The sequence below is a fragment of the Spermophilus citellus genome, assembly GCF_964194105.1.
Source record: "Spermophilus citellus genome assembly, chromosome: 9".
In the NCBI taxonomy this organism is placed as follows: domain Eukaryota; kingdom Metazoa; phylum Chordata; class Mammalia; order Rodentia; family Sciuridae; genus Spermophilus; species Spermophilus citellus.
In genome coordinates this window covers 3,552,807-3,579,891 of record NC_138191.1, presented here as the reverse complement: position 1 = coordinate 3,579,891, position 27,085 = coordinate 3,552,807, and the positions used below count along the sequence as shown (strand labels likewise).

General features: G+C 40.1%; 1 protein-coding gene and 1 long non-coding RNA gene across 2 annotated transcripts in view; both read left to right on the top strand.

Annotated features, from left to right (window-relative positions):
* THEM4 (thioesterase superfamily member 4) overlaps window positions 1–21,746 on the top strand; it is a 28,418-nt gene extending 6,672 nt beyond the window's left edge. Inside the window, exons 3-6 of the mRNA XM_081307111.1 lie at window positions 2,733–2,886; window positions 3,728–3,838; window positions 16,780–16,904; window positions 21,342–21,746. Coding sequence (XP_081163237.1) covers window positions 2,733–2,886; window positions 3,728–3,838; window positions 16,780–16,904; window positions 21,342–21,391 — 440 coding nt within the window. The 3' untranslated portion in view covers window positions 21,392–21,746. The remainder of the gene's footprint in view (window positions 1–2,732; window positions 2,887–3,727; window positions 3,839–16,779; window positions 16,905–21,341) is intronic.
* A 207-nt stretch (window positions 21,747–21,953) lies between these two features.
* LOC308656249 lies at window positions 21,954–25,087 on the top strand. The gene is made up of 3 exons (XR_014023660.1): window positions 21,954–22,007; window positions 22,568–22,744; window positions 24,936–25,087. It is a non-coding gene; the product is annotated as an uncharacterized lncRNA (long non-coding RNA).
* The last annotated feature ends 1,998 nt before the right edge of the window (window positions 25,088–27,085 follow it).

Sequence of the window (27,085 nt, the reverse complement as noted above, 5' to 3'; positions counted from 1 at the left end):
AACAGATATTTCTGAATAACCTTATATCATTTGATCATCTAAACAGATCTTTCGGTAGTAGTTTTGGGGATTGTGATTTTTTTTTTTAATGACTTAATGTTTTTTTAATGAGCTTAATGTTGCCTAATGACCATATGTGCAAATCTAGTCTGTTCACTCTCCTGGCTCTCCTATCTTACTATTTCCTACCGTTTTTCTTTCTTCTCATGCCTCTGATTTTTTTCTTTCCCATTCTCACTGTCAGCTGATCTTACTTCCTGTTTCACTAAGAGAAAATAAAAGCCATCAGAAGAGAATCTCCAAGCTCTCGCTGCCTCCTTCCTCCTCCCCCCTGCCCTGGTCCCAGTTCTCTGCTTCTCTCTGCATGAACTGCCTGTGCTCTACGGGGCCATTTCTGCACTGCATCACCTCCCCTTTGACCTGTGGAGGACATATCTCTCTGCTAGATCTTTCTCAGCATGAGACACACCACAGTTGCATTTCTCTTCCTGGTATCTCTGGAACCCAGTCCATTAGACCCTCACCCCCATCACTCCATCAAACTGCTCTGTCAAGGACACGAGTGATATTCCTACTGCTGAATCCAGTGACCTCTCTCTGCTTTTAGCACTCCTTGTGTCTCCTTCCTCCTTGAACTCGGCTTCCAGGTCACCTCATTCTCCCACTGCACTCACCCTCTTTTTTAGGTTTTTGTGTTAGTTTCTCCCCTATCCCCATCCTCAAACTTTGAATGTTTGGTTGCCCCCATGTCTCAGTGCTTAGTACCCCCTTCTCTGCTCTCTGATAATCTCATTGTCTCGTGGCTTTACAAGCCACCCAAAATCTGACTGTTTCCTAATTCAGTGATTGAAATTTAGTCCCACAAATTTCTGGGTTGAAATTCTGGTTCCACAATTTAAAGCTATGTGATCTTGGGCAAGGTACTTTACCTTTTGGTGCTTGCATAGATATTTCAGTGTTTGCCAAAAGAATAAATGAAACAAAAGTAAAACTACTTCCACCAAGAAAGAAACTTAAACTTCTTTTTAGATTCTGCAATACAGAGATAAGAATCATTCTTTTTTATGAATGAAGGTAAATTTTAGCTATTAATTTTTAGGGCTGTGCAGTGGTAGTATGCTGGCCTAGCATGCTGAAGGTATTTGGTTCACTCTGTAGCACCAAAAAGTTTTTCTTAATTAAAATTAAAAATTTTTCAAATAAGTTAAAATGTAGTTGATTTGTATTACTGATTCCATTCTGGGTATCATTACATCACACAATTAGTTGACTGTCCTAGTGCCTTCTGGCTCCTACCTGATGAACTCCACCAAAATGCCTTCACAAAAACCCCTGCTGACTGAGTCCCAAATTCAATAGGATTGTTGGTTTCATGGTGTCCTCTAAGCTCTGCTGCTCGGACTCCTGCCTGCTCAGAGCCCCTCCGGCCCCCCTGTGCATAGCTGATCTGGTAGTCCTCTGCTGCCTTTAGTGCCACCCGCTCTCAGATTCCAACACAGATAGGAAACCCCTGGAAACCTTGTTAAAGCAGGTTCCACTTCAGAAGGTCAGAGTCTGATTCTGTGTTTCTGACAACTTGTTCCACCATTCTTATTTTTCTCATTTATCCATAAACTACGGAGAAAAAGGGATAGTTCTAGGCCAGAGCTAGCCCAAGAGTGTTAATTTTCCCAATTCCTAGGCCCAGATTCTTTCTGTTGTGCCATAATACTGATCCTTGATTTTAAGTTTCTGTGTCTGGTCCTCTGAGTACATGTAGTGTGTGCCAATACGTATCTGTGCCAGTTGATGGGCATACAAAGTCGAAAGGACAAGGTGACCGTCCAGTAGATGGCCTAAGAAAACGGCATCTTCCCCTGTCCTCCTCGCTTCTCCCAGATTTTCTTATCATATCTTTTTCCAAGTTTATAAGTATGAATTCAATAGAAATGAAAGAAACTTAGAGAGTTTTATGCATGACAAATCAGATGACCTATAAAGAAAGCTAAGAATAAAAAGATTAAATTTTAAAATAATTATAAAAGGACACCCTTCTCTTAAAGCAATAGCTTTCCGTCTTTATTTTTAGTAACCTACGTTTTGACTTAACCTAGAACACTTAACTTCCACGCAGTTGTGTAAGTGGAAAAAACTATCTAAACAAGCACAGCAGTGTTTGCCCAGAATATATCTGACATATTGTGCTTCTTTTTAAAGGATGTTTATAACCCATTGATTTGATTTCATAAACCCCAATGGTTCTACCCCTAGTTTGGGGGCTGACATAAGAATCTCACTGTGTATTGCTCTGAACTTGCCCTGTTTCTGATCCAGTATAATTAACGGGTTTAACTTATGTGTGCCAGGAAAACCTTCTCCTTACTGTTAGATTATTCATTTTAAGTCTCATTTGAAGCCTGTCTACTCCAAGAAGAATTTCTGTCTGTACCTTACCATTTTATTCAGTAGTTAGCATCTGTGTTTCCTGATTGCATTTATAGTTAAGTGCTGAGTTTTTATTTCATGAATATTTACTGCATCCCGGTTTAGACTAATAAGTCCACAGTGGCAAAGATCCTATATTTTTTTTTCCCCTTGGGACCCTCCCATCCCTTTCAATTCTGAACCCAATTGACATTTAAATCAATCATCACATATGATTTTAAGCACCATGAAAGGTGCTTAGCTGGGTCATAGCCTTCTCTTATACCTGTTTCTCATCCACCTATGACCTCTACCTCGTTTCCCTGTAGACCCAAGTCTCGTAAAAGGAGAAGAACGTGCCCAGCTCTTCACAAGAAGCTTTGAGGATGGCCTGGGCTTTGAATATGTGATGTTCTATAATGATGCTGAGAAAAGAGTACTTTGCTTTCTTCAAGTAGGTCCTCACCTGCAGGGAGCACCTGGGTAAGTGGGCTAGCCTAGCAAAGTGAAACTGAAAGACTTCTATTTGCTAGCACCCTCGTGTGTCCAGGGACTACAAAGAAGACATTACGATGGTAGTGTAGATGTAATTTATTGACATAGAAAGATGTTTATAATATATTATAAAAGAAGTGTTACCTATATTATTAATATTAATTAAAATTTTAATGTAATATCAAAGGACTTAGAGAATATATTATTATAGAGCATAGGGCAATAGAGTATAATTTGGGGGAGTATCATTAACATGTCAGTAATAGCCTGACACTGACTAGATGGTAGTATCGCAGGCCTTATGTTTTTCTTTTTTACAGTAATGGGAATTCAACCCAGTGGGGCTCTACCACTGAGCTACGTCCCCAGGTTTTTTGTTGTTGTTGTTGTTTTCTTCTTTTCATTTTGATATAAGGTCTTACTATGTTGTCCAGGCTCAGCCTCCTGAGTTGCTGGGTTTACGGGTGTGTACCACTGCACCTGGCAAATTTTTTTTTCTTCTTACTGCAATTTCTAAAATTTTAAACATCGAATGTGTATAGTTTGTTTAATAGAAGCATAATATAAATTTGTAAAGTCTATTTTAGTTTTTTGTATGGTGTGATCTGGTTACTAGTAAGTTCCTGTTTTATGTAAGTGCTCAAGACTACAGTATTATGCTTTGAATTTGGGGGATATTATTTGACATTCAAAACATTGAATATGGACTAAGTGAACCTCTCCAAAGTAATTGTGTGAAGATGATTAGATAATTTCTCCCTCTCTTATTTCTCCCTCTCTGATTCCCAAACTTCTGAGACCATTTTTCTCTCTCTGCCATTGTAACTAGATTTGTTCACGGAGGTGCCATTGCAACCATGATGGACTCCACCACTGGTACGTGTGCGTGTCGAGCTGGGGGGATTGCCATGACTGCCAATCTCAACATCAATTTTAAAAGGTAAACTCATAATAATTCTTCTCCTTAGGTGTCAGAGTCAGATGCCCCCACTGCAGATCCTGAGGCAAAGACTCATGTGCCAGTGGCTGTTAAGGAAGTGCCCGAGAGGAAACTAGCAAGGGAGAGGCAGAATCAGGACGCAGAGGCAAGGGAGCCAACCAAGGCTCCTGTAGCTTCAGCCTGATCATACAAAGGAGCTCCACTATGAAGTGGATGCTCCAGAATCAACCCCCCCAGGCAAGGGCACATCAGTCCTAGGATGAGGACTGCTCTGAGACTATAAACTCCCAGGTCTAAGGCTGTTCTAGGAAAGCAGGTACACAGGTGCGTACCCACTCCCCCCATATACATTCATACACACACACACATATTTCTTTTTTTTTCCCCAAACACAGGATCTCATGTGGGTACCCATGGGAAAACACTTTTTGGCAAAGTAAAAAAAAGGAATCCAAGGGGGTCTGGGTGGAACACTAACATCCACTACATAATAAAACAGGGGTTTTACATAAATATCACAGATAAATAAAAGGGAAATTACTTTGGTATTTATTTATTTATTATTTTTTAGAGAGAGAATTTTAATATTTTATTTTTTAGTTTTCGGCGGACACAACATCTTTTGTTTGTATTGGTGCTGAGGATCGAACCCGGGCCGCACGCATGCCAGGCAAGCGCGGTACCGCTTGAGCCACATCCCCAGCCCTGACTTTGGAATTTATGAAAAACAAACCTGAGCATGATCTTTCATCATGCTGATGTACCCCTACAGTAAATAAACTAGTAGTATTGGCATAGAAACAGAAGGCAATAGAGCAGAACAGAATTTAAGAACAGGGAGTTCAATGTACAAGGTCTTCAAGTGAGGTTTTATTACCTCACGTAGCAGGAAACATTTAAGGTACAAAACATCTCCCTTTTATGTATCCCAGAGAGCTGTGTGGATCGTGTGGCTCACGTGGCAGTCTTTTGGGAGCCATGCTTCACAGATTAATGGTTTACTTCCTATAGATAATTCTTAGTTCTCTAGGTAATCCTTCTCACAGGCATATCCTACTAAGGGCATTCTATAAAAAGGGGCACTTTCTTTTAGAAAATATCATTAGTTTATTTCAGGGGTCAGCAGACTCTCTGTAAATGTTTTATGCTTTGTGGGCTATACAGTCTCTGGCATAACTACCCAACTCTGTAATTGTAGCACAAAAGCGGCTATAGACAATTACTAAATAATTATAGTTGTGTTCCAACAAAACTTTACTCATAAAAACAGACCAACTAGCCAGTGGTCTATGGTGCCAACCTGGGCCTATTTACCTGAAGGTCCAGTGAGAAAAGATTAGACAGGGCCATTTGTTTTCCCTGGAAGTGTATTTCCTCTGTGTGTGTGTGTGTGTGTGTGTGTGTGTGTGTGTGTGTTCCCTTTCTCTTTCTCTCTCTCTCTCTCTCTCACACACACACACACACACACACACACACAGAATCATGGGCCAGCTATTTCAACTTCTTTCTCCCCAGCTGCCAATAATAGTAACTTCAAATTAAAATTAATTAGGGGCTGGGGTTGTGGCTCAGCGGTAGAGCGTTCACCTAGCATATGTGAGGCCCTGGGTTCGATCCTCAGCACCACATAAAAATAAATAAAATAAAGGTGTTGTGTCCATCTGCAACTAAAAAATAAATATTTTTAAAAAATTAAAATTACTTAAATAAGATTGAAAATTATCATGCAAAATAAGTCTAGAAAACAGCATCCTGAGTTGGTGTGGCAGCTCTGTGGTGTCCAGTGACGCAAGCCCCTTCCATCTAACTTTGTGGTCCAGAATAGCAGCAAGAGCCATCACGTGTCCTGGACAGCAGGATTGAAGAAGAGGAGAAGAAACATCTTCCCTTTTTAAATTTAACTTGATTTTACTGTGGTAAAAACACTTAATATGAGATCTGCCCTCTTAACAAATTTTTAGTGCACAACACAATATTGTTAACAGTAGGTTCAGTGTTGTTTAGCAGACCTCTAGAACTTATTCATCTTGCATAATGGAAACTTTGTGCTTGTTGATTAGCAATTTTGCATTTCTCCCCAGGCCCCAGCCCCTGGTATCCACAATTCTAGTCTTTGATTCTATGAGTTTGACTTTTTTTTAGGGGAGAGTGCGCTGGGGATTGAACCAGAGCCTCTCAGATGCTAAGCACATGCTCCACCACTGACAACCACACCCCAACCCTGAGTCTGGCAATTTTAGATGAACTATTGCAGCATTTTGTCCTTCTGTGACTGGGTTATTTCACTTAGCATAATGTCTTCAAGGTTCATCAAGGATGTCTTATATTGTGGGATTTCCTTATTTAAGGCCAAATAACATATCATTATAGGTATATGACATATTTTCTTTATTCATCTGTAAATAGACATTGTGGTTGTTTCCACATTTTGGCTGTTGTGAATAGTGCTATAGTGAACATTGGGGTGCAAATACCTTGTCAAGATCTGGATTTCAGGGCTGGGGATGTGGCTCAAGCAGTAGCGCGCTCGCCTGGCCTGCGTGCGGTCCGGGTTCAATCCTCAGCACCACATACAAACAAAGATGTTGTACCCACCGATAACTAAACAATAAATATTAAAATTCTCTCTCTCTCTCTACCTCTTTCTACCTCTCTCTCTTAAAAAAAAAAACTTAAAAAAAAAAAAAGATCTGGATTTCAGTTGTTTTGTGTAAATACTAGAAATGGGATGCTGGATCATATGGTAGTTGTATTTCTAATTTTTTAAAAATATTTTTTTAGGGCTGGGGATGTGGCTCAAGCGGTAGCGCACTTGTCTGGCATGCGTGCGGCCCAGGTTCGATCCTCAGCACCACATACAAACAAAGATGTTGTGTCTGCCGAAAACTAAAAAATAAATATTAAAATTCTCTTAAAATATATATATTTTTAGTTGTAGATGGACACAATATCTTTATTTATTTATATTTATGTGGTGCTAAGGATCGAACCCAGTGCCTCACACCTGCTAGGCAGGCGCTCTACCACTGAGCTACAGCCCTGACCCTCAATTTCTAATTTTTATAGGAACCTATACTGATTTTTATAATGGCTGTAACATTTCACATTCTTACCAATGATATTGGTCTCCACCTTCTCACCAACACTTACTGTTTGTGTGTGTGTGATGGTGGGTGCTAAGGGAGGGACTCAGGGCCTCTCACATGGTATCATTATATGTATATGGCATATTTTCTGACATATTTCACTGCTTTACCTCAGCCCTGTCTTATTTTGGTTTTTCACTTTTTGCCTTTTTGATAATAGCCATCCTAACAAGTGTGAGGTGTTATTTTATTGTAGTTTTGATTGCATTTATTTCCCTGATGATTAGCAACATTAAGCATCTTTTCATATATTGTTGGCCATGTGTATGTCTTCTTTGGGAGAAATATCTCTTTTAAGTCTTTAGCGTATTTTAAAAATTGGATTATTTAATGTAGTCCAACTTTCTATTTTTGCTTTTGTTGCCTGTGCTTTTTTTTCAGGGGGTGAGGGGGTACCAGGGATTGAACTCAGGGGCACTTGGCCACTGAGCCACATCCCCAGCCCTATTTTATATTTTATTTTAGAGACTGGGTCTCATTAAGTTGCTTAATGCCCCACTTTTGCTGAGGCTAGCTTTGAACTCACAATCCTCCTGCCTCAGCCTCCCCAGCTGCTGGGATTACAGGCGAGCGCCACCTCGCCCAGCTTTGTTGCCTGTGCTTTTTGATATCATATCCTTGAAGTCATTGTGAAGACCAACATTGTAAAGACTTTACCCCTCTGTTTCTTCTAGGAGTTTTATAATTTCAGGCCTTAAATTTAAATCTTAACCCATTTCAAGTTGATTTATTTGTATGGCATAAGATAAGGTTACACTTTCATTCTTTTACATGTGAATACCTAGTTTTCCATTTGTTCAAAGAGGCATCTTTTGCCTATTGTGTATTATTGGCACCCTAGTCAAGGATAAATTGTATAGTCAGGCATTTATTTCTAGGATCTTCGTTTTGTTTCATTGGTTCATGTCTATCTTCATGTCAGTAAGGTGCTATTTTAATTACTGTATCTTTGAAATGTATTTTGAAATCAGAAGTGCATTGCTGCTGAGTGCTGTGGTGCATGCCTATAATCCCAGCAATTCGGGAGACAGGAGGATTGCAAGTTTGAGGCTAGCCTCAACAGCTTAGTTAGACCCTGTCTCAAAATAAAATGGACTGGGGATATGGCTTAGTAGTAAAGTTCCCCTGGGTTCAGTCCCCAGTACAAAGAAAAAAAAAGTGTAATGCCTCTAGCTTACTTATTTTTAAGATTGTTTCAACTGTTTGGAGTTTTTTGTGATTCCATATGAATTATAGAATTGCCTTCTCTATTTCTGTAAAAAATGCTATTGTGTCATATTTAATTTTTATCATCAATGCTTCATAGTTTTCAGGGTACAAGGTTTTGCCTCTTAATTTTATTTTTAGGAATTTATTCTTTTTGATGCTAATATAAATAGTTTTCTCAGTTTTATTTTCAGATAGTAATTTTGGTTTATAAAAACACAACTGATGGTTTGTATGTTGATTTTTTTGTATCCTGCCACTTTACTGAATCCATTTATTCTAACCATTTTTATGTAGGTTTTTTAATATATATACTGGGGATTGAACTCAGGAGCATTTAACCACTGAGCTACATCCCCAGCCTTTTAAAATTTTTATTCTGAGACAGAGTATTGCTGAGTTGCTTAAGGCCTCTCTAAGCTGCTGAGGCTAGTTTTGAATTTGCAGTCCTCCTGCCGGGATTCTAGGCATGTACCACTGCACCTGGCTTATATGAAATCTTTAGGGTTTTTCTACACATACCATAAGATCATGTCATCTGCAAACAAAGATAATTTTACTCTTTCCTTTCCAACTTGGATATCTTTTATTTCTTTTTCTTGCCTAATTGCTCTGCCTAGTTTTTCAGGGCTCTATTATCCTGGTAAATAATATATTAAAATTAAATTTTAGTAATTTTTCACATCCTATGTTTTAAAAAATATTTTCCATGTTCAAAAAAGTTGAAGAATGAAATACAATGTTCTCTATCAAAATTCTTAAAAGGTTCACTTGAAAGCAAGTCACAATAAAGTATTGGGATTGCAGTTTAGCTCAGAAGATATTTGTTGTTAGGTGAGGTAGTACCTGCCTGTAATCTCAGCAACTCAGGAAGCTGAGGCAGAAGGATGGCAAATTCAGGCCAGCCTGGGCAACATAGTGAGACCCTGTTTCAAAATAAGAAAAAGAGGAAAAGGATTTGCCTCTTGAGCACATGCTGCCTGCAGACTCTCTGCTTAGTCCTTCCTAACCAAAAAACCGTCCGCACGAATCAGTCATGTTGGCTCCTCTCCCGTAGTTACACAACATAGAGAAAACAAGATTCACCTGGAATCACGTGGCTGGCGAGACGGCAGCCAGGATTGGGACTAACACCTTAGGCTCCAAGTCTTGATACTCTTTGCACAGCCTCCATTCTTTTCTGTGAAGTGATGATTCAAGACCAGAATTAAGCATTGGATGATAGAAATAGTCTGGAACTTAGTAGTTATCCAGCCATATCCCTTTGTGTAAGGTTGTTTAAATTCATAGTAATAACAGTAATAATAATAATTTTAAAATAACAAACTTAACCTGGTCAGATGATATTCATTCAGGATATTAGAAGTAACAACCTGGACTTACTTTTTTTCACTTTGGGGATGATTGAAATTAAATTGAAGATAATTTACAGTGTTGAGCATCAGATGCCTAAACCCATCTTCTTGCTTCTAAGAAGCAACGTTGCTCCTTAACCATCTCAGTGATTTCTAGTCCTCTTATCTCTTTATCCTTACCATATTAAGATAGACAAAGTAATTCATAACTAGTGGCAAGTAACCAGATAAAAGGTTCAATATCTCAGTGTGCCTGTAACACATTCATGTATCAGGTGGGGGTCTCTGAATTGGACTTCTTCATGCAACATGGCAGACAGGAAATGCTGTCTTCAAAATAAGTAGATCCTAAGGCTGAGCATGGTGTCACACGCCTGTAATCCCAGTTATTCAGGAGGGCTGAGGCGGGAGGATCACAAGTCCAAGGCCAGCCTCAGCAGCTTAATAAGACCCTGTCTCAAAATAAAAAAAATAAAATGAGCTGGGGGTATAGCTCACTCACTGATAAAGTCCCCTTGGGCTCACTCCCTAGTACCAAAAAAAAAAAAAAAAGTGGCTCTTACACCAAATACTTAAGTAAATAAACTACTAAGAGTAAATATCAGCAGAAACAATAGATTCCTCAGAGATGTAAAATATATGATAATCAAGTACACAGAATATACGGAAATGAAATATGATATGTTTAAAGAAATAAAAGACAGTCACAAAAAGAGAAAGCAACAAGAAACTATAAAAATGATCAGGCCAGATTTGCCCTGGAACCAAATAGAACTTGTAGAAATAAAAGTGTTTGAACACAAAAACACATCATAAATAGGCTAACGGGCAATTTAGACATGCCCCAAAGTGAACAGAAAACAGAAATACAGAACTGAAGAAATAACCCTAATAAAGCTATGCTAGTGAAGCCCAGAACCTTTTCTGCATATCTGATTAGAAACTCAAAAGCTGTAGAGTGGCCTTTCTGTCTGCCTGTTATGACTGCCCCCAGCCTGTGGGCAGTCCGTATAGAAAGGTTTCACTGCTACCTGAATGGGATGAAGTGGAGAGAAGTAAATGTGCAGTTCTTGGGGATGGAAAACACAGAATCAGTCTCTTAAATATTAGTTAGTCTCTATAAGTACATAAAGAAAAGTTTTTAAAACTACAGTCACCAAATTTAAAGAGAAAAAGAAAAATGGGGCATTCCCTAAGCTTCTGCTTGCATTTCATGATTTAGGTTGCTTTCCATTCTGTTTTCATTTTTCAAAAACTTCGATTACTCCAATAGTCTTGTGGCACTTGGCTGCACATTCTGGAAGTTTGTTCTAAAATGCATAATTAAATCCTGTCGCATGTTTTTCACTAACAATTCAGTTAGATACTTTATAATTCTTGTGATTTTTATTATCTTACAGCCCCATGAATCTCAAATCACTTCTCTGGGCACAGTAGCACACACCTGCAATCCCAGCAATTTAGGAGGCTGAGATTGGAGAATTGCAAGTTTGAGGCCAGCACAGGCAACTTAGCAAGACCTAGCCTCAAAATAAAAAATAAAAAGGATTTGGGATATAGCTCAGTGGTAGAACATCCCTAGGTTAAATTCCTATTACCAAACACACACACACACACACACACACACACACACACACACGCATTTTAATATATATTTTAGTATATATATATATATATATATATATATATATATATATATATATATATATATATATATTTCTGCTTGGAAGATATTTCCTCCTCCTATTGAGATTTATTCAAGAGTTCATCCAGCAGATCCATTTGCTCAGTGGTAGTGGTAAACACAAAATTGGTCCCCAACTCCATCATTTCAGTGTGATTTTGAAATATATCTCACAAGTACATCAATGTGCCCACCCCAGCTAAGTCATGTGGCAAATAGAACAAGATCTAGAGCAAAATGGGAAGCAGAACTTTCAGATTGCTGTGGATTTGAGTCCCACATGACTCACATGTAGCATTGGCAAATTACCTGTCTTCTCTGGGCTTGTTTTCTCCTTCATAAACGAGATAATAATACTTTTCTTAGAGAGGTGTTATGAGGATCACAATTAATGTAATTAGAGTTGTGACTTAATTTGTTAAATGGAACTTTTAAATTATTTTCAGACCTATCTTAGCAAAAGAAAAAAGAGAGGAAGGAAGGAAAGGACATGGGAAGGAAAGAGAAAAGAAAGAAAGTACCAGCACAGAGAAAAAGAAGATTGAAAATATTAAAAAAGAGCTAAAGCTGTAGAGGACAAATGAAAAGTTCTAACACCCTCTAATCAGGGTTCGAGGAGCATAGAATAGAGTAGAATAGAAGCTGTCTTTAGTATTTGAAGATATAATGGGTGAGCATATTCTGGAGCTACAGAAGATCATGAACACACAAATAAAACAACAAATTCAAGCAAGATAAATTAAAATTATAAGTAGAGATATTATAGAAAATTGCAAAATACTGAAGATATTGTAAAAGCAGTCAGAGACAAAAGACCAGGATCCTAGCATCACGAGACCCTGGGTTCAATCCCCAGCACCACAAAAATAAATAAATAAATAAATAAAAACAGCACCCTCAGCAGAGCCATCTTGCTTCTTAGCCAGAGTGCACCAGTATCCTAGCAATAAATCTCCCACAAGCAATAGTAGAAGGCAAAATATCTTGAAAGTGCTGAAAGAAACACATCAACCTAAAATAATGCTGTCAGCAAAAATGGAGAAAGTTTACAGAGCAATAGGCCCACACCCAGGGAACCTCTGAAGGATGCACTTCAGGAAGAGGGGAGCAATCCCAACAGGCAGCAGGATGGGAGAAGGAGAAGAGAGCAGATAAACTGGTAAACATGTGGATAACACAAGTGTGAACAGTCTATCATAATCACTGACTATGTCCAAATTTTAGGTTCTAACAAAGGGATGGCTCAAATATTGGACCACAGCAGCAAGTAGCTTGGGAAGGGGTGAACAGAGTTGATACTCAAACATCCTGGTATTTTTCAGTGGGGAGCATGATTAAGATAAAAGAAAATGAATATAAACCAGTAACCAAAATAGTAGAAGAGTACTAATTAAATTAGGAAAAACTCAATTTTTTAAACAGCAAGTGGAAAAAAAAAAAGATGAGTCAAAAAGAAAGACAAGTGCTGGGTGTCGTGGCAAACATCTCTAATCCCAGTGATTCAGGAGGCTGAGGCAGGAGCATCACAAATTCAAGGCCAGCCTCAGCAACTTAGCAAGGGCCTGTCTCAATAAAAAGGGCAATAATTACATTGTATATAAGTGAACCAAATCATCATTTCAGAGACATTGTAAAATTTAATTTGAAAATAAAAACTAGAAGCTGTCTATGTGAGACATATTTAAAACATGACACAGAAAGTTCAAAAGGAAGGAAAGTATGCTATGAAAAAGCCAGAAGTAATACTAGCCAAGAAAGTAATACTAGTCTCATAGATGTGTGGGTATTTGTATATGTATTTGTGTATTATGCACACACAAATGTATGTATAAAATTATACTAATTAAAATAACAGGAAAATAATAGAGGGGAGATCTGTACAGTAGAGCAAGCAGATCAGGGGAGAGAAGAAGGAAGGGAAAGGAGAGAGGTAGGAGGGAATAAGTTTGATCAAATTATGTACATGCTGATTATGGCATAATGAATTGGGCACCAGTTTTTAAAAATGTATGTAATAAGTTGTCTACTTACTTATGTGAAAGGATGAGATTTCTCTCTGACTTTACCTTTTTTCTTTTTTTTTTAGCAGATTGATTGTTATGCACATCACATTCTGGTTTGATGCTTAGGCAATAATAAAACTTTTTTTTGAAGTAATATTAGTGATATAGAAAGCTACTTCAAAATTGTAATGGCTTTGACTTAATAGAGAACAGTAACAATTCTAAATCAGAATATACCTAAGAAAATAACTTAAAACATAAAGCGAAATTGATAGAGACAAATTGACTATTCCACATTCATAGTGGGAGCTCCCAACATGCCCTTCCCAATTATTAGTAGGTCAAGCAGACAAAAATATCAGAAAAAATGCTTTGCCAGGCACAGTGGCAAATGCCTGTAATCCCAGCAATTCAGGAGGCTGAGGGAGGAGAATCATAAGTTCAAGGCCAGTCTCAGCAATTTAGAGAGACCTAAGCAACTTAGTGAGACCCTCTCTCTATATAAAAAGAACTGGCAGAGCATCCCTGGGTTCAACTCACAGCACCAAAAAAAAAAAAAAAAAGAAAAAGAAAAGAAAACAAGATTTGAACACTATGAGAAACCAGGCACAGAGGTAGGCCACCTGGAGTCTAGCTACTTGGGGGGAGGATCCACATCTGAAGATACCAACTATATTTTATTAGACAGATGTAGACTCCTATATCCATCAATTAGAAAAAACACACTTTCTTCCCCAGTACACATCTGAACAGTTGGTCATGGATTGGTTCATAAATCAAATCTCAATATTAATTTTAAAAAATCAGAATTTTACAGAACAGTTTCTCTGGCCACAATAAAGAAGTCCAAAGTAAGAAAATATTTTTAAAATCTGTAATAAATTAGGGTTACACAGCAACTATAACATCCCCACATTTTATTACATTAAACTATTAGGCTTTTTTGTTTACGTAATAGTCCTGTGTGGTTCTCCTGGCTCCTCCCCCAATGTGGCTCCTCTATCCTCTTCGGGCTTCACTGTCTTCCCTATTCAACTATTCAATCTTTCTAATCCCTTATTGTTGATTTTTATGTTATTATAACCTTATACTTAATGTGAATCCAGTTTTTAAAATGTACAGTTCAACTTATTCACACTATTTATTCCTTTATAAAAGGCAAGATTTCAAGTAGGCTTCATGCATAATGTAGAGGCTAATATTTTCTGCAGTCTTTGGTTCCTGAAATAAGACTCATCAGACACGTTTTCAGCTGTCCAAGTGGGCACGAAGGATAGAATCTTTCTGCATGATGAGGTCCCCACTTAGGGGTAGGCATTCATCCTTAGAAGGCAGTACGACTGCACTGTCTGAGCTCGCCTGAGGCTGTGTGCCTCCTGAAGTGAATATATGCCGTATATTTACTGTTGATTTTAATAACATGTTTTGAATTCTTTTCCATTTCATCAAAGTTTTTAACCATTTTGACATATATTGACATAATATTCATCTGAGCTAAATCTGTTCTTTTGTCCTTTTTGGCCACAGTCGTCCTTCATCTTAAGCCTTTCTGTTATTTTTTCTCTTTTATTTTTAAATTTTGATTTCATCTTTATTATCACTTTTCTGTTTCTCTTACAAATCTTATTAAGTTGTCTTGCAAAACTGGATTAAGGAAAATCATATAAAGTCTGTTTTCTGTGCCAACCAAATGAATCTACCTTACTTACAGTTAGAAAATCATATTCTACAAACATAGTTGCTCTATTGTTTTACATTTTCTGATTTTCTTGCCTCTCTGCTAGTCAAGGACTTTCTGTCGAAGGGGTAGACTTCCTAACTCTTACACGGAAAAGGGAGTGTGTGGAATATGCTGGCTCAGGTGGTTGGGAGTCCAGCATGGCGGGTGCAGATGTGCAGGGACTCTCAGTCGTGCTTCCCTCCGGGTCGGCTTCATCCTCAGGCAGCTTCCCCCTGTGTAGTGGCACGATGGCCCCATCTAGTCTTCTACCTTGAAAGTCTAGCAGCCCCAGCAGAAAAAGTATCCAGCCCCAAGGAATCTAGGGCAAGTCCCAGAATTGGCTGTTTCAGCCTCTGGTCAGCCCCACAACCATTCACTATGGCAGGTAGGGGGCAGCACTGTCCACTCCAGTCCTACCTTGGGCCCGAATGAGGGAGAGCTGGGTCCCTACTGAGAGGGGTATTTGAGTATGTGAAAGACAGAGGTAAGGGGTAGGGCACAGGTAAATGCTGGGATTCATGTTAATAGAAAAGAGATGCTGGACAGGCAAGAACACCTAGTGCCCCAGGGTGTCGGTAAATCTTGAATTGGTTCCATAAAAGAGCAAAGCCTGGTGGTTCCATCAAGAGGTTAGGAAAGTGAATGGTAATGGAAGTATCGAAAGGTCACAGGAGGGAATACTGGGCAGGGGCATAGTGAAAATTTCCTTTGTACCTGAAGTAGTTCCTTGATCCACAGGGTGGTGAGTATAAATCTCCATGCTCTACCTTGGTTTTATGTTCTGCCAACTGAAATTTCACCTTGAAAGAGATACACTTTTCACTAGGTACTGTATTTCCAGGAGTAACTATAGCCACTATTCACATGCAGCTCTTTAAATTAAATATAGCCAGGCATGATTGTGTACACATGTAATCGTGGCAACTCAGGAGACTGAGTTCGAGGCTAGCCTGGGCAACTTAGCAAGACCCTGTCTCAAATCAAAAATGAGAAGGATTGAAGATGTAGCTTAGTGGTAGAGCACCCTTGGGCTCAAGCCCTAGTATTAGGAAAACAATTAAATAGACATTAATTAAAATTAAATAAATTTAAAGATTCCATTTCTCACTCATGCTAGCCATATTTCAAGTGCTCAATAGCCACGTGTGACTATGGGATTGAACAGCTCAGAAATGGAGCATTTGTATCACTACAGAAAGTTCTACTGAAGAGCCCTGGCTTGGAACAGTAACTTGTTACCAGCAATTTGTTATTAGTGTCTTTTTTTAAAATACTTATTTTTTAGTTGTAGTTGGACACAATACCTTTATTGTATTTTATTATTTTTTTAATGTGGTGCTGAGGATTGAACCCAGGGCCTCAAAGGTGCTAGGCGAGTGCTCTACCACTGAGCCACAGCCCAGCCCTTTATTAGTGCCTTTTTAGTGACAGTTACTCTAAGAGAATTGGCAAGAAATCTGGGTTGTGACAGAGGCGTGAGAAAAGCTGACGAGGCCCACCCCATGGCCCTCTTTCACTTCGCTAAAGGTCTTGACCTCCTTCAGACTTTGCTCAGTGTCTGCAGGTGGGACAGCTGCTGCCACCACAGTGGGAGCCCTGGTTGTCCTTTTGGACCAAGCCCTGAAGGGCAGGCTGGGATGTGACCAGGGAACACCTAAGGGCATCGGCTCAAGAGCAGGGCACCCTGAGAGGAGGCTGGTGGCAGTCAGTGCTCGCCCCCAGCAGGTCTCTAAATGCCCGCCCTTGTCACACACTTCATCATCTCTCAGTGCTACATAACATTCACAAAACTGATGTTTTTTCCTGTTTTTTTTTCCCCTTCGATAGACCTATTCCCCTGTGTTCTGTTGTTGTGATAGACAGCCAACTTGATAAAGTTGAAGGAAGGAAACTGTTTGTTTCCTGTAATGTTCGAAGTGTTGATGAGAAGACCTTACACTCTGAGGCATCAGGTAAAAAGGGTGGGGTCAGGTTCTGTTTTGGCTTTATTGGATTTGATTAATTCTCTCGTTCACACAACAAATTAAAGGGTTTTTTTTTTTTTTTTGGTTTGTTTTTTGGTACTAGGGATTGAACCTAGGAGTGCTTAACCACTGAGCCACATCCCCAACCCTTTTAAAAATATTTTATTTAGGGGCTGGGGCTGTTGTTCAGTGGTAAAGCCTTTGCCTTGTATGTGTGAGGCACTGGGTTCAACCCTCAGCACCATATTAAAAAAAAAAAAAAAAGATACTATGTGCTCATCTACAACTCAATAAATATTTTAAAATATATATATATATATTTTATTTAGAGACAGGATCTCACTGAGTTGCTTAGAGCCTTTCCAAGTTGCTGAGGCTGGCTTTGAACTTATGATCCTCCTGCCTCAGCCTCCCAGGCACTGGGATTACAGGCATGAGCCACCACACCTGGCTTGAAGGTGTTCTTATACATTGCTGATAAGAGGCTATTTGCCAATATCCATCAAAATTACAAAGTTATGTGCCCTTTGGCCCACTTCCAGTATTTTATCTCACAACTATGCTAACATGTGAGCAAAATTATAATGTCTTAGGCTGCCCTCTAGTTCCAGTATTTGTTACATTCCAACATTACTTGCAAATAGCAAAAAGTTGACAAAACATTAGGTATCCCTCAACAGGGGACTGGTTGAAAAACTACATTTCGTCCCTAAACTATATTGAGTCTGTACCATAAGAAATATTGTGAGGAACACTGGTAAGAATAAGGAAACTCTAGGGCACCTGCCTGTAATCCCAGCTACTCAGGAGGCTGAGGCAGGAGGATCACAACTGCTGTCAGCCTCAGCAATTTAGAGCAATCTTCAGCAGCTTAGTGAGGCTTGGTCTCAAAATACAAAATTAAAAGGACTGGGAATGTAGCTCAGTGGTAGAGCACTCCTGGGTTCAATCTCTAGTACCACAAAAAATAATAATAGTAGGGAAATTCTTTGATATGGAGCTATCATATATTAAATGAAAAACAGTAAACACAGTATCTTTTCACTAATATAGAAAAGAAGTAGAGAAGTTCTTCTCATTGCTTCCCCTTTTCTTTCACTTTCCCTCATACTTTCCTTCCTGATTAATTTATTCCAAGAACCCTTAGGTAGAGTTGGGCATGAGCACTCGGGGACCAGAGCAGTTCAGGAAGGTGTCCCTTGGAGAGTGGCATGGGTGTCCGAGCCCATGAGCAGTGCAGACGGCATCTGTATGAGAGCCAGTTCCTACTCTCAAGGAAGAGTCCAGGCATGGAAAAAGAGAACAGGATGAATCTTGTGGTTACTTGAGACTGGAGGCCCTGGACATGTATTTTCCCAATTTTTGCTCTTGCAAATAGTATTGTAACAAATAACTTTATATATTTGTCATTTTATACACATTTTGCCAGATTGCTCTCCAGTGGTTTGAGGGGGAATACATGTTTGTACAATTCTCACAATTTTTCTGTAATCTTGAAATTCTTTCAAAATAGGAAGTAATAAATGGAAAGGAGGGGAAGTATGCATATCCTGCATTTGCAAGGACTATCTCACCAAGGCTAAACACATGACTTGTTCTTACTTGAAGGGGACAGTAGATTGGGAAGAAGATTCCTCTGTCTGCCCTTTTGTACCTTTTTCCCCCCCAGGAGTGGGGTTGGAACCCAGGGCCTCAAGCATGCCAGGCAGGCACTCTGTCACTGAGCTATATCCCCTGATCTTTTTTTTATTTTCAGACAGGGTCTCTAAGAGGCCTAGGCTGGCCTCAGACTTGGCATCCTCCTGCCTCAGTCTCCAAACAGCTGGGATTACATCTTTTTTTTTTTTTAATTTTTGGCCCTATGAAAGAAGTTATGTGCATGGATTACCAAAAAAAGGAGCTATGTTTTACAAGGTCCAAAGCTCATGCAACTTAAGGAAAAAGAATTCAAAATTAGGTGTAAAAATAAAATTTTATTTACAAGGAGAAATAAATAAATCCCAGAGTATTACTTTCATCTTAGAGGTGCAGGACCCTTCCTGCTGAGATATCTGTAGGCATTTTGTCAGAACTCTCATGGAGAAATGTTTCCTGATGGCATCCTTAAAGCGTCGCACAACTCCTAGCTCAACCAGGGCCTTTTGCAAGTTAGGGCCGATGAAGCTTTACTTTCCTTAGCATCAGACTTGGACAGGCTAGATAGCCAGTGGTTTTCATTTGTTTTTACTCTTCCTTTATTTTAGTGTACCTCAAATATACATCTTTAGATTAGTCATAATCCATGAGTTAGTACACGGAGTTGTCACTGGTTCATGAGTGGTCATCTTTTATTTATTCATTTCCTAATATATTTCTGTGTTAAATTTAATAAAAAAATGAAACACTCTGGGTCCATCAAACAGGAACAAGCTGGGCACGGTGGAGCACACCTATGATCCCAACAGCTTGGGAGGCTGAGGCAGGGGGATTGTGAGTTCAAAGCCAGCCTCAGCAAAGGCAAGGCACTAAGCAACTCAATGAGACCCTGTCTAAAAAACAAATAAAAATAGGGCTGGGGGTGTGGCTTAATGGTTGAGTGCCCCTGAGTTTAATCCTTGGTCCCCCAACCTCAAAAAAAAAAAAAAAAAAAGAAACAAAACAGGAACAGACTCTTAAATAATATTTTGTCCCTACCTAATTTCTGTTTCCTTCTCCTCCTTTTACTTCAACGTAACTCTGATCTAGAATTTTGAGTTTTTTATTCTCTTGTACCGTTTTGTTTTTTTTTAAAAAATTGTATCCAAGAACTTGTTTATGTGCTTTTAAAAATTTTTATCAAGAATATCTAAGGAGGCCAGTCACCGTGGTGCATGCCTGTGATACCAGCAGGTCTAGAGGCTGACGCAGGAGGATCGCAAGTTCAAAGCCAGCCTCAGCAACTTAGCAAGGCTCTAAGCAACTCAGCAAGACCCTGTCTCTAAACAAAATACTTTTTAAACAGGACTTGGGGTATGCTCAGTGGTTTAGCAGCCCCTGGGTCCAATCCCTGGTATTAAAAAAAAAAAAAAAAAGAAGAAGATCTGAGGAATGTACTGTTTCACTGTTTGATTTTGAACTTTGTAGAAGAAATTGTGATGTTTCTGCTTTTCTGAGACTTTTGTTTTTCTCTGAGCTATGTCACTGAGGTTCATCCATGTTGTTGGCTATGAAGTTCCTCATTTTTGCTGCTGAGTAATTTTCCATATATGACTAGGCCCCAGTGAATTTAACTGTGGGCCTCTTAACAATTTGAATGGGCTACTGCAAACAAATACTTAGGAGTAGAATCTCTGCTTGTAGGGTGTGAATGTTCAGCCTTACAAAAGAATGCCAACTTGTTTTCTAAAACTGTATCAAACTGGACTCCCACCAGCAATGTATTCTTGTGATCCCTATCCTCTCAAGCAGATGGAGAAGTAAGACTTCTTGATCTTTGCCAATTAAATGTTTATAACATATGTCAGTATAATCTTTCTAAGATGTTCCTATATGGCATTATAGGCATAGATGATAGTTGAGTTCACCTGACGTGATCATACATGCATGGGCTGTAGTGGGCTCCACTTCAACCCCCAGCACTTTCTCTTTCCCTCCCTTCCCTCCCTCTCAGCATGATCTTGATTTGCAGTTCCCTGACTACCCAGTAGGGTTGAGTATCTCCCCATGTTTAGTGACCATTTTTGTTTCCCATTCTGTAAATTTGTTTGCTCAGCTTCTTTTTCTATTTTTTCATTTTCCTAATTATAGGAGTCCTCTATATATTTCATATTAGATAATACTTTTGATGAATATATATGTTGCTCATACCTCCTTCTGGTATGTAAGGTTGTTTTGCTTTTTTTATTTGCTTTAAGATATCTTTTTACAGACAGGAGTTTTTAATGTTAATGTAGTCTCATTTATTAGATTTTTCCCTTGATGGTTGATGCTTTTTATATCTTCACAAATTCATTTTCTCCCTAAGTATCAGCTGTTTGCAGGAATGATGGATGAAAGGAGCAGGAGGGAGATCGTGAATAATTTGAATCCTCAGTCAATTTATAACTCCGTTCCAGGCTGTAGCTTGTAATTCCTGTCTTGCTAAACCTTTCCATATCATAAAGGTACCAGATGGCTCAGTAGTAATTTTACTTCTTTTCATTTCCCTGGCTATCTCTAATGGAAGTGGTAATGAACCATGAAATAGCCAAGAAGCAGAGGACCTGGCTATCTGGGGGAGCTCATATAGTATGGTGACAGTCAGAGGTTGATTCTGAGCCTGGCTGAGAAGTGAGAATGGGCAAACAGACTGAAGGGACAAATGGGAATCTGACCGCCTCCCTTTTGTGCGCCTTTCTGTTTAGAGGTAGGCTCATCAAACTGAAAGTCAATTGACTTATGACTGTTTCTGCTGTTTTGTTGGTTTAGCCTTATTTATAAAGCTGGATCCTGATAAAAGTTTAAGGAAAAAGAGCTAATGATGGATTCCACACCTTTCTGCACGAGGGCCTCCCTCATCCAGAAGCCGTTGTCCCCACTCCTGCTCCGTCACCCATGCTGAATCCCCCACAAAGGAAGCCTGCTGACACTGACCTTTTGGAACAGCCTTCGAAGTGTGACTCCCAGAACTCTCCACCATCTCAACTTTTGAGCAAAGAACACTCCCTGTGAGGATATCAGCGATTCTTTGCATTCCTGAGGATAAATGTGGTTCTCCTAAAATCTGAACAGGCTCATTAAAGTTGCACAAGCATGACATCTGCCCTGCTGGAGACTGGGAGAAAAAAATTGTATTGAAATCGTTGCTATAAACTTCAGAATACTGCAGCCAAATGAAGGAGTAAATGTGTGGGTTTGTGTGGGGTGTACACATGTGGAACTTGCAAAGCTAACTTTATTGTCTCGAAGAAACAAACCTTTTTGGCCAGAGTATGAAATACAACTGGTTCCTATAGGAATGGATACCTCAAATCTGTGGTCTGGGGTTCTGGAGATTAAACCACTGTACCATTTTTAACATAGGCTGTGCTGTTGTGTCATCCTGGGACAATAACAAAATGCTACAAACTGGACGGCTCAAAGTCCAAGATACAGGTATTGAGAAGACAGTGCTCCTCTGCAGGGGCAGGGAAGCGGCTCCTTCCGGCCTCTCCTGACTTCTGCTCACCTTACAGTTAGTCCCCTGTGTCTTCACATCCCATTCCTCTGTGCAGATCTGTGTCCAAATTTCCCCTCTTTATAAGGACTCCAGTCATATTGGTAAAGCCCACCTGTGTGACCTCATTTTAAACTTTATTACCTCGGTAAAGATCCTATTTCCAAATAAGGTCACATTATAAAATTCTGAAAATTAGGACTTAAACATTCCTTTCGTAGGAGGAGAGACAATTCAACCCCTAAAAGAGCCTCAGACAAGACTGAAAATGAACTGTGAGGTTAAGACTCTGGAAAACACAGTCTGCTTCCTGATGCAGGCAGTACGTTCTTTGGGCTTGTTTCTTGCCTTTGTTTCCACATATTGAAAGTTTAGGCTGAACCACATGGAATCACCATTTTTAGACGTGGTCAGATGGTCAAATACTGACAGTTTCCCATGGCTCAGTCTAGTAACTTAGGAATAGCCTGATGGTACCCTACTGATCCTTCTTCCACAGCCAGAAGATCACCTGGAGTCCTGGGATGGCCACACCAGAGGAAGTCCACAGTCCTGGAAGCTGTCTCTAGTGCCCACCTGCAGCCCCCAGCTGCAGCACAAGCCCAGCAGATGTGAGTGGGGCAGCTTAGAGGTGAAGCAGGAGCTCCTTGTCCCCGGAGAGCTTGCATGCTCAGAGGTGGTCAAGATGGTTAAAGTTCTACGTGTATACAAATCTCAAGTTTTATACATACATATAGAATTTTAACTACATATATCACATATCTTTTAATAACTTTAAAATTTATCCAGCCAATGAATTGTACACTTGGCCATACGGGAAGCCAGAGAGGGCAGACGGGGGCCAGTCTCAAACAACCCACTCTCAAGGGAACCAATTCACTGCAAGAGACCAGCATCAATCCCTTCCAAAGGCAGTGCCCCCAGTGACCTAATTATCTCCCACTACCCCTCTCCCTTAAAGTTTCCACTCCCCTCACACGCCACACTGGGCACCCAGAGGCCAGCTTTTGGGGATACACTCAAATCTGAACCAGAGCAAAAGTTACCGGGTAAATGCTATATGTATTAAATGTTATTGTCACTATTGTTTTCTTCTACCCACATGGATTTGGAGCCAGGTCAGTATACTTTTAAATCCATGAAGTACATAAAAATGCATTATACGTTTGGAGCTTAAATATTATAAACATAGCTATAGTCAAGTAACTTATATCTGGACGCGATGACACACATGTAATCCCAGTAGCTCAGGAGCCTGAGGCAGGAGGATTGCGAGTTCAAGGCCAGCCTCAGCAATTTAGTGAGACCCTTTTTCAAAATTTAAAAATTGTTTTAAAAAGGGCTGGGGATGTGGCTCAGTGGTTAAGCACCGCTAGGTTCAATCCCTGGTGCCAAAAAAATAAATAAAGGAACTTATAAACCAACCAAGATCATCATAATCAACAGAAAAATGCCTCATGAATAAATACTTCAAAACATTTTCCAAGAGATTCTACCATTTCTAGTTGACTTATTCCCATTTCTGACTCCACTAGTGAAATCATGCCAGCCAGGCGGAAAAACAGGCATAGCCAAGTGGCTCTTTTTCACACACGGGCCCTTAACTATGGTATGTGAGCCTAGAGGGGAAGTACAGAGGTGTGAGGGTGTTCCCAAAAGCTCCTGTGCTAATGCAGGAGTGTTCAGAGGCAACATGATTATGAGAGCTGTAACCTAATCAGTCCGTCTAGTTTGAGTGGCTGACCGGGTGGTAACTATGGGCAGGGGCGGGCATAGCTGGAGGAGGTGGGGACTGGGGCATGCCCTGGGAGGATCCCATGGCCTGCAGCCCCTCTCCTTTCCGTCCTCTGCCTCTTCCCTCTGCCATGCTCTTTTGCTATGAAATGCTACCTCACTTTGGGTCCAAAGCAATGCAGTCAGCCCACCATGAGCTAAATCTCTGAAACCAGGAGCCAAAATAAACTTTCTCCAAACTGTTTTATGTCAGGTACTCTGGTCACAGCATCCCAAAGCTGACCAACCCAGAAGAGGATGATGTGCACCAGGATCCTAGGATCCTTCTCAAAGAAAAAAGACAGAGATCTCAATATTCAAAAAATTGAAACATCTTCAGAAGTACCTAGCTGGCATGGGGGCGGGAGGGGGGGGCAGAAAGAGTGGGCAAGAGTCAGAAGAAGTTTGGGAGTCGGGTCCATGAACTGGCACTAAACAATTTAGCAAGATCCTGTCTCAAAAATAAAGGGCTGAGGATGTGGCCCCAGAACACTGTTCTTGAATGGGCCCTCAGCCCTTTTGGGGGTGGCTTTGCAGCTCATATATCAAACCGGGGGTACCTTCTGTTAGGTCAGTATTCAAGCCCTGAATGTTTTTTTGTTTGTTTTTGTAGTGTTTTGTTTGTGTTACTCAGATTAAACCCGGGGGCGCTCTATGCCTGAGTTATATCTTCAACCCTTTTTATTTTGAGACATGGTCTTGCTAAATCACCCAGGCCAGCCTCAACTTGCAATCCTCCTGCCTCAGCCTCCCAAGTAACTGGGATTACAAACACACATCACTGGTACATGCAAAATTATGAATAACACTAATGAAAATGAGGGTCTCCAAGGGCTCCCTAGAAGACATGCCAGGCCTTGAGCTGTGACAGTTCTCTGGTCTCCTGTAAGCTCTCACCCATCTGCATCCACTGCCTCCATCCAGAACAGGCCGATCTTGCCAAGTGATGATGGGAAGGGAGAGAAGAGGGACAAAAGCTGAGGCATGTCAACGTGGACATTAGATATTTTGTTTTGGCCGGGATGGGTCAGGGATTGAACTTGGGCACTCAACCACTGAGCCACATCCCCAGCCCTGTTCTGTATTCTATTTAGAGACAGCGTCTCACTGAGTTGCTGAGCACCTTGCTATTGCTGAGGCTGGCTTTGAACTCATGAATCTCCTGCCTCAGCCTCCCGAGCTGCTGGGATTACAGGCGTGTGCCACTGCGCCCAGCTTAAAGAAAAATTTTTATGAGTAAGTATGAAGTAGAGTTAATGCACAGCCTTTGCTCAACACAGCTGTTAGTGTCGTGAGTAGTCATCAGGGGAGAAGCATTGTTAAGATTATGAAGGGGCTATATTCAGAGGCTGTGAATGAAGCAAAGAAGAATTGGCCTGTTTTTTTTAATATTTATTTTTTAGTTGTAGTTGGACACAATACCTCTATTTCATTTATTTATTTTTATGTGGTGCTGAGGGTCGAACCCAGGGCCCTGCACATACGAGGCGAGCACTCTACCGCTGAGCCACAGCCCCAGCCCCAGAACACTGTTCTTGAGCAGGTCAAGTCGACTTCAGTACAAGTGACTGTGAAACACATGATAACTATTACTTACAATGACAATTTGTTAGGCATTGTATAAGCACATTATTTGTGTCACCTCCTTTACTTCTTAGGTACTATTAGCCTCAATTTACAGGTGACTAAACTGTGTGAGGTCGAAGTAAATTTCCCAAAGTCACCCACCTACCTGTGAAGCAGCTGCTCATTATTGCCGTTTTGCAGATGCAGAAGCTGAGGCAAACCTGGGATTTGCATCCAGGTCCTTCTAACTCCAGGTTTCAAGTTTCCAACTCTGAGACTTACTATTCCTCTGTGATCATGCACTTGGGCACAAAAGTGTGTAATGGTGCCAAGCATGCAGCACACACCTGTAAGCAGGAGGATTGCAAGTTCAAAGCCAGCTTCAGGAACTTAGTGAGGCCGTAAACAATTTAGCAAGATCCTGTCTCAAAATAAAAAATAAAAATAAAGGGCTGAGGATGTGGCTCAGTGGTTAAGCACCTCAGGATTCAATTCCTGATACCAAAAAAGAAAAAAAAAAAAAGGTATAAAATGGTATAATGGAGTAAGAAGAGAGAGATCTTGGAGAACAAATGTTTCCTTTAATTTATTTATTATTTATTCATTTATTTTGAGATAGGATTTCACTCTGTTGCCCAGGCTAGCCTCAAACTCTTAGACCCAAGTGATACACATGCCTCAGCTTCCAGAGTAGCTAGAATTACACATGGGCACACCTCTGTGCCTAGCCTGGACATTTCCTTTATCACTGTACTCATGGCCAGAGTTTGCAAACTTGAATTTTGAAAAAAAAAAATTGTTTTATTAAAAAAAAAGATACCCAATTCAGAAATTTATAAAGTTTTGATAATAAAGTAAATTTTAATAGTGGTATTAGTGTCCATTTTATGATCAGAAAAAAAAAAAACTCTGAAATAATACCAGTTACAGAACCAGGCATGATAGGCACACCTGTAATCCCAGCTATTTGGGAGGCTGAGGCAGGAGGATCATTAACTTGAGGTCAGCCTGCACAACTCAGCAAGACCCTGTCTCAAAAATAATAATAGCCAGGTACAGATGCACATACACAGTGACTTGGGAGGCTGGAAGCAGAAGGATTGCAAGTTCAAAGCCAGCCTCAGCAACTTAGTGAGGCCCTAAGCAACTCAGTGAGACCATGAAATACTTTTAAAAGCACTAGGGATGCTGGTGAGTAGTTAAGTGCCCCTGGTTTCAATCCCTGGTACAAAAATAATAATACCAGTCAGATAAATAAAAGTGTAAAGGACTAAGGGTGGGTGTCATAGAGCTGTAGCTAATTGTCTTTAGTTATAAATTATAGGATACAAGTGAAATAAATGTTCTGAGTAAGGACACAGCACAGGAGCTGTTGATACCCTCTGAACTCCCTTACTGCTCTTCAGAAAAAAATTATAAGTCCACCACTGCCAGGAAAGATGAATGTGATAAGTAGTGGAAACGCAACTCAGAAGTAATATCCACCCCACTCAGATCTAGGCTATGGAGGAAAAAAGGTCTCCCTGAAGTCGCCCACCTCCTCCACTTTAGCAGCTTTCTGAAGAATTCAGGGTAGCACTGTAAAATGAGCACCGCGTTAGTGCCTTTCTCCTCAGCTTCTCTCTACTTCACCCCTAACTCCCAAAACACCGTCTTTACACTGGGGCCTCCTTGGTCA